Source organism: Chiloscyllium plagiosum, chromosome 20 (genome assembly GCF_004010195.1).
Source record: "Chiloscyllium plagiosum isolate BGI_BamShark_2017 chromosome 20, ASM401019v2, whole genome shotgun sequence".
Taxonomy (NCBI): Eukaryota; Metazoa; Chordata; class Chondrichthyes; order Orectolobiformes; family Hemiscylliidae; genus Chiloscyllium; species Chiloscyllium plagiosum.
Window position 1 is genome coordinate 3,284,602 of NC_057729.1, and position 8,581 is coordinate 3,293,182.

Sequence of the window (8,581 nt, forward strand, 5' to 3'; positions counted from 1 at the left end):
GTGGTACCCGGGTCTGGGGTTTATTGTGGGCTGTGTGTGTGGTACCCGGGTCTGGGGTTTATTGTGGGCTGTATGCTGGAGTACCCACAGATATCTGGGTCTCGGGTGCCCTATGGGCATTATAAGAATTTGGGTAAGTGACGTATGCCTCTCTGTTGCGTATTTTCTCACCGGTTTCATAATCCAGGTGATTCCAGGATTCCTCTTGAATTCCTCCACAAAAAGGTGGTACTCCACTGGCAGCTCAAATGTTTTGGGAAAGAAGTCACATTTCGCTGCCTCCTGCTTCCCCTGCTCACGCTCCAGCTGCTTGCGAAACCTCTTCAGGTTTTTCACCATAAAATTTTTCCGTGTCAACTTCCAAGCAAAAAAAAACAGATTGTGTGAACATCTAAACCTCTGACATGTAGTGCTAGAGACCTGTTGGAACAATTCTTCACAACCCAAGTCAAATCATCGTTGGAGTTTCATGGTGAATGTTAGGGTCTTAAGGAGTGTAGTGGAACAGAGGGACCTTGGAGTTCAGATGCACAGTTCTCTGAAAGTGGAGTCACGGGTAGACAGGGCAGTGAAGGAGGCTTTTGGCACACTGAACTTCACCAGTCAGAGCATTGAGTACAGACGTTGGGACGTTATGTTGCAGTTGTACAGGACGTTGGTGAGGCCGCACTTGGAGGATTGTGTTCAGTTTTGGTCACCTTGCTATAGGAAGGATGTTATTAAACTGGAAAGAGCACAGAAAAGATTTACAAGGATGTTGCCAGGACCCAACAGTCTGAGTTCTAGGGTGAGGTTGCATAAGCGAGGACTTATTTTTGAGAGCATAGGAGACTGAGGGTGGACCTTATAGAGGTGTATAAGATCATAACAGGCATGGATAGGGTGACTGCACTCAGTCTTTTTTTACAGAGTTGGGGAATCAAGGACTAGAGGACATCAGTTTAAGGTTAGACGGGACAATTCTGAGGGGCAACATTTTTACAGAGGGTAGTACACATACGGCATGAGCTGCCAGCCAAAGTTGTTTAGGCTGGCACATTAATAACATTGAAAAGGCATTTAACGAATACATGGATAGGAAAGGTTTAGAAGGATATGGGCAAAGTTCAGGGAAATAGGGTTAGCATAGATGGACATTTTGATCGGCGTGGACCAGTTTGGGCCAAAGGGCCTGTCTTCATGCTGTAGGATTCTATGACTCTATCTAACCCCATTCTTTAACTGTGGCCTACACCATTGACTTAGGTCACAAGGGATGCCTGAGACCTAATGCACTAAAGGAAGAGGTGACGGATATGTTCATGAAGGGTTAATTGACTTTGAATTAGTTGTATAAGTATGAGGAGTTTATAATCAATGGGATGGGGATCTCATGGTGCCATGGTATCATCCCTACCTTTGAGCCAGAGGCACAGGTTTAAGTCCCCTCCATTCCGGTTAGATTCACACATGTATTGGGACATAATTTTTAACCGTTTCACCACAGTCCCACTCATTCCAGAGGTGTACAATGACACCCATGAACAGCTTGATTCAAAAATTTTTAGTAATTATTAAGCTGGAGTGTGGCTAACTGAAATAAAGCTCCCACTAAAAGTGTGGACTTGGACTCTGTTTAAATACAGTTATCTCCTGGCAGATAACATCAGTGTCAGGTAGGATAAAATAGCAGAAAGCACAATTGGTGATGCACAGGGAGCCCAAACAACACGGATCTTGATCACTGGTGCGTAAAGTCGGTTTTCATGGCTCTCAGCAACAACTTTCATTTATATAATGCCTTTAGCAAAATATCCTCACGTGCTACACAGGTGTGCTCTAGACGACAGTTCACACTGAGTCACAAAGGAAAATCAGTACCAAAAGCTAGTAGGGAAGCGAGTTATAAGGAAGGATCACAAAGCTGGAGAAGGTTAAGGAGGGAATTTCAAGATATCTGGCCGATAACTGAAGGCATGGCCATCCATGATTATGCAATTACAAATCAGAGAACTGGAGGGGCATAGAAATTGCAGAAGTTTGCACATTTACAGGAGGTTACAGAAAGACAGAACATGAAGTCCATAGAGGAATGTAAACATATCCTCATCCTTCAGGATCTTCCTTAAAATCAACTCCTTTGATCACCGTGCCCTCCTTAATCTTCAGTACAAGTCACTGAGACATTCTGTCTGTGTTAAAGACAAGTTGACTCAAGGTGGTGGGGAATGAGGAATGGAAAATGGGGAAGGAGGAAATGGCAAAGGTTCACAAAGAGAGCATTGCATAATGGCCATTGTCCAAGACCAAATATCACCCTATTATTTTTAAGATTTGGAGGTGCCTGTGTTGGACTGGGGTGTACAAAGTTAAAAATCACAACACAAGGTTATAATCCAACAGGTTTAATTGGGAGCACTAGCTTTCGGAGCATTGTCCAAGACCAAATATCACCCTATTATTTTTAAGATTTGGAGATGCCGGTGTTGGACTGGGGTGTACAAAGTTAAAAATCACACAACACCAGGTTGTAGTCCAACAGGTTTAATTGGGAGCACTAGCTTTCGGAGCGCTGCGCCTTCATCAGGTAGTTGTGGAGAATAAGATCATAGGACTCAGAATTTATAGTATTTTTGTTAAGTCTCTCACCTTTTAGAAAGATGAGAGATTTAACAAACAATCCAGGTCTTTTCAATTTCAGTTGCATCACACTGTAAACTTTTGCTATAAATTCCGTGTCCTACAATCTTATTCTCCACAACCACCTGATGAAGGAGCGACGCTCCAAAAGCTAGTGCTTCCAAATAAACCTGTTGGACTATAACCTGGTGCAGTATGACTTTTAATATTATTTCTTAAATCGGGATGGTTCTGATGATTCCACTTAATGGTAATTATTTCTACCAGGCTAGGGAGCAATAAGACTTGACTTTCATACCTCATAGTGGTTGCGAAAGTGACAGACACGAACATGCTCATCCATATACGTGTAGCCAAAGTTCTCACGTAGCCAACTGATGTCACACCAGTAAAAGTCCCAATCCCCTTCACTGTCAACAGAGAGAACTGAATGAGAAGACAGGCATGAACATACAGCAAGATGTAAAGACACAATCCAAATTATTTTGTAATATAAGGCCACATCATGGATCATCATATACACAGTTCACTAAACAGACCACGGAAAAGAATTGTAAATACATTGTGAACAAAGCTGAACGTATTCAGGTAGCTCAGACCAAAACCATAAAACTTTAATCCAAGGGACCAGACTTCATATCTCCAGCTTCTATTCTTGAGAAGAGATTTTCACTTGAGAGTAATTTAATAGATGTTTTCAAAACTAAACAGGAGCAAAACCTGGACTCTATATCACCACTTATTTTAAGTTCCACGCAACTTCCACAAACCTCAAAGGAACAGTGCAGAATGCCACCTTACTGAAAGAGTTTATGCACATGCAGCTAACAACTGGGCAATCAGTGCCCTGAATTGATGCCAAGGCTTCCATCACACTCCGCTGTTTTAACCTCGATGCAGCTGAACACACGCTCAAGTATAACACTATACCTCCCTCTCCAGTTATAAATAAAGGGTCATGAATTCCTCCCTTCATAGGCAGTTCCCTCAGGATGGAGGTTACCTTGCTTCCACTCTTGTTCAATGGCTTTTGAGATATATAGTAAGTTGAATGCACAATCTACAGACTCTGCCAAGTGCAAACTAGGTGGTGTTTGTGAGGGTCAGCTGGAGGGGTTGTTTGAACAGTGTGACTCCTCATCAAATTTCTCAATGTGTCTGGTGCCCTTCTGAATGAGTTTTATTCTTTTATGGCTTTGAATGTACCCACATGCATTATTAGACACCAATGCCAGGTATTTATTCAAAAGCAGTGCCACCTCCTGGTCCCCCAATATTATTTCCCAGCTTCATTCCTTAAGGGGCCTAGGCTGACTTTGGCCTCTCTCTTCCTTTTTATCTATTTAAACAGGAGGATCAGGGAAGCCACATGAGAACAGCCATGCTCTGCTGACATTCTGCATGACTGAACAATGTGTGATACCAGTAACCTCAGCCAGGTCTCCCTCGTCACTCATATCCCATACCCCTTACCTTTCATCCATCACTGACTGCCAAACCATGTTCTTTCTGACAAGAATGAACATCACCAGAGAACAGTGTTGCAATGTGTTTCCCTGGTGACTGTGGCATGGCTGATGGACGACAGTCGGGCCTCCAATTCAGGAGACTGCAGATGGCATAGAAAGACCAGTTTCAAGATCCCACGTCACTATATTGAACAGGAGTAAGGGAGTTACCTCATCCTTCAACCAATACCACAAAAGCACATAAAGACACCTGGAGGTGGTGAAAGATACCATGTGAAAGCACATCTTCCATTTCTCCTTCCTGCTCTGACTCCTACACTGGGACTTACACTGCCAGGTGTGAACATGTGCAGATCCCTCTCTAGCTGAGTCTCTAAATGTTAACACAGTTTCAGCCTCTGAACTCATGGCTTCAAGTGTAAGAATAAGTGACTCCGTTCTTCCATCTTCCACTACTGATGGCAGATCTTCCTGTTCCAGACTACCCTGAACTGAGAAAGGAACAAGGGCTTGGTTGTGGTGAGTAGACAGCAGAAAACAGGACACGACTTCCCAAAGTGGGGCTCGGGATCATGTGTGGGGTCCGAAGCTACAAGATAACAATGGCTGCCTTGAAGATCCGATTGTAACAACTGCATCCCATATGTAACAGGCCCCACTTATACAGAATGCTGCTCTCTCTTTACATACACAAATGCATGCACCCTCACACTTCGACTTGCCACAACTTTGAAGCCTCAAAAATGGAATTACAATAAGCAAAAGTCAGGGAAGCATTGAAGCAGAAAGTACGTGCTTAGAAACATCTTTAATTTTTAATTTTAAAGAAACACATGTATGTGAAGGAACTGAAATGAGGTTGAGCTGGGTGAATAGTCACATAATTGATAGTCCCGGTCCTGGTCATTCTACAGCTTTTCACCTGCCACTGTGTGTCCTGAGCTGCTATTTGTTCAGGATTTGTCACCTTTGAGTTTGTTTCTCAGAAGCACATCAAGTTATTAAGAGCTTTCAATGAACGCCTATCCCCTTGTCAGACAGAAATGAAGATGCACTCACTCTTTGACTTCAACCCATCCAGGTCGCTGACGAAGAACATCAAGAATAGTGTTGGTCAAAACACATTTGAATCGGATGCTGCTGCGTTGCTCCCTAATGTGAAGAATTACATTACTTCTTCATTAATAACCAGGTTATACTGTTAACCCACAATAATCAGAGAATACTGTTAACTTACAACAACCAAAATGTGCTGTTCACCTAAAATAACCAGAATGTGTTGTTAACTTACAATAACCACAATGTACAGTTACCCACAATAACCACAATGTGTCGTTAACTTACAATATCCAGCATGTAGAGTTACCTACAATAAGCAGAATGTGCTGTTAACCCACAATAACCAAAGTGTACAGTTAATCCACAAGGGAGGGGGACAAGGGTACGGCGGGGGGGGGGCATGAGGTGAAGTGGTAGTGATAGAGGGTTGTTTTAGTCAGGGAGAGATTACATTCCTGTGGTTACAGACGTGGCATCAAGATGCTGCTGTCTCGGTGCCAGGTCAAGGATGTCTTAAAGAGGATACAGGACATTATTTTGGGAATCATGAACAGCCAGAGGTTGGGGTCCACATCATGATTTAGGTGGGAAAGAGAATGAGGTCCTGAAAGCAGATTTTTGGGAGCTAAAATGGAGACTGAAAAGCATGTTCAGCAAAGCAGTAACCTCAGGATTATCTTCGGGTCTACAGGCTACTGAACATAGAAACGGGGAAATGGAGAGATTGTGCACAGCTGGAAAGCTGGTAAAGGAGGGACAGCATTAGATTTCTGAGGCTTTCAGACTGGTTCAGACTAATGCTTCCAAATAAACCTGTTGGACTATAACGTGGTTTTGGGGGACTTTTAACTTTGTCCACCCAGGCCAAACCGGCACTTCCATGCATAAACCTCCATGAATATTATGATCTCAGCTGATATTCTTTGCAGACAAGTCAGATCTCAGACTGAAATCTTGGCTCATATTTTGCTTTGTTTTGGCTTTAATGAGGTGATCTCTCACTGAGACAGGAGCCTGCAATGTTGCTGATTTTGTTTTATTAATAAATATTAATTTATTCTTAAAATAAACACAGATAAATGGAGTAAACAAATGCTCAAAGTTTTAAACACACAGTAAAATTATAATCCCGTTAACGTGCCACAGTCTCATTGAATGGCAGATCAGGCTAGCGGGGTCAAGTGGCTTTTTCCCATTCCTATTTCTCATGTTCTTATATTCCCAAAACACTCCTTTACAAGTTTCAAATAAACAAAAAAATCCCTTGTACAGTAATCAACAGCAACCCTTGTATAATACTGCCACCAGAATCCCTTTCTCTCACACCTTGGTAGATTGGAGGTAGCTGTGACCTTCACTCGACTGGAATCTCTGACAACTTATTCCTGGAGCTCTCATACACTTGAGCTTAAACAACCTCAGCTTCAAGTCTTCTTTGAGGTTGTAACCCAACACTTCTGGTCTGAGTCTAACACTAACCCCTTACTCCAGGTGATCAGGTTTAATTAAATTCTCTCCTTCTCGGGAGAATTGCTGTATACATGCACCTCCTCACAAGGACTTCACACAACTGTCCAAAACGAAGCAAACATGAAACAGAAATATCTCCCTCCAAGCTATGAATGTTCCTCTTAGGCTTAATAAGAATGCCCCAATGAGAAATTTGCAATAGAAACCTCACTACATCATAAAAAAACTAAACTAAAGCCCATTAAGCTGTCCAAAGTAGACCTCACAAACTATTTTAAAAGAAATCACCATGGCTACAGAAACATTTACAATTGTAAACTTCTGACACATAGAAAACCCATGTTATAAACCAACTTAAAATAACAAAGGTAATTCAAAACACAAACTTAAAATGAATGATATTAAAGATATATATAAATCAGGCAATTTACATCAGAATATCCTTTCAGAAAGATTGCCTAGTGCTGTTGGAGGTGTTAAACTAGATTGGCAAGTGGATGGGAACCAGAGGACAGATACAGATATATTATTTCCTCTGAAATAGACCTAAGACAGAAAATGTGAGAAAAAAAAACTGCACAGGTGCTTGGCAGTGTTAAAAGGTGCATAAGTAAATGCAGATAGTATAGCAAACAAAGCTAATGAGCAGACACCTCAGTTTGGCACCTGGCAGCATGATATCATTTCTGGAAGAGAAACTTGGCTTAAAGAGGGCAGAATGGTAGCTCAGCATCCCTAGATGCTGAGGCTTTCAGGCAGAATAGACAGAGAGAGATGGAAATACAAGGGGATTTACATTATTGGTTAAGGAGTCAATTTTAGCTGTGTGAAAGGTTGATATTCCAAATGAAACCGTATGGGTTGAGGTCAGAGATAGAAAAAGAGACAGCCACAGGACTGGGAGTGTACAACAGACCCCAAATAGTGCAAGAGAGTTACAAAAGCAGATACGTAGACAAATTTCTAAGTGCAAAAACAATAGGACAATAATAGGTGAGAACATCAACTACCCAAACCTAAACTAGGATATGAGCAGCATAAAAGATACAGCGGGCACAAACTTCTTGAACAGCATTGAAGAAAATGTTTTGAGTAGCAGGTAGAATGCCAAATTCTACATTTAGTTGTAGACAATGAAGCTGGGCAGGTGGATGCAGCAGGTGTGGGAGCCACTTTGGAGCTATGATCATAACACAGTTCCATGTGGCATTACGAAGGAAAGGGAAAAAGATAGAACAGAAATTTTAAAAATTACAATGGGAGAAACAAATTTTACAGAAACTGAAAGGTGATCTGGTGAAAGTGGATTACGCACAGCTACTTGAAGGAAAATCAGTCTCAAACCAATGGGAGGCATTCATGAACAAGATACTACAAACAGTATAGACATGCACCCACAAAGAAATATAGGTGGAATTGTTCCAAAGAGGTGATTCAGAAGAATTTGAAATCTGCAACTATGAAGAAAGACTGGATAAACAAGGGTTGTTTTCCTTTGAACAAAAGAAACAGAAGGGTACCTTAATCAAGGTCTGGAAAGGGAAGATGTGCTTCCACAAGCTGAGAGGTCAGCTACCCAGATTTAAGGCGTTTGGTAGAAGGAAACACGAAAAAAAACCCCTTTTTCATCCAGCGGATGTTGGTTTTGTTGCCCGGTCGGGGGGGTCGAAAGGAAAACCCTGAACAGAATGAAAAGAGAACTGGATCTGCACCGAGATGGTGAAACCTGCAAGACCATGGTCCAGGAGGCCTGTGGTCAAGTCCCACCTGCTCCAGACATGTGGAATAATAGTTCGGAATAGTTCGATCAGAAAAATAGGCGGAAGGTGGGGCCAACATATATATACATACATCATACATACATACACACACGCGCACGCACACATACATACATCATACACACACACGCATACATACATCATACACACACGCATACATACATCATACACACACATCATACACAC

General features: G+C 42.0%; 1 protein-coding gene across 1 annotated transcript in view; it reads right to left on the bottom strand.

Moving 5' to 3' along the window:
* ttll9 (tubulin tyrosine ligase-like family, member 9) overlaps window positions 1-8,581 on the bottom strand; it is an 87,375-nt gene that overhangs the window by 34,893 nt on the left and 43,901 nt on the right. Inside the window, exons 2-4 of the mRNA XM_043710053.1 lie at window positions 5,148-5,264; window positions 2,918-3,029; window positions 172-357 (exon numbers count right to left, since the gene is read on the bottom strand). Of these exons, the coding sequence (XP_043565988.1) occupies window positions 172-357; window positions 2,918-3,029; window positions 5,148-5,264 (415 nt within the window). The remainder of the gene's footprint in view (window positions 1-171; window positions 358-2,917; window positions 3,030-5,147; window positions 5,265-8,581) is intronic.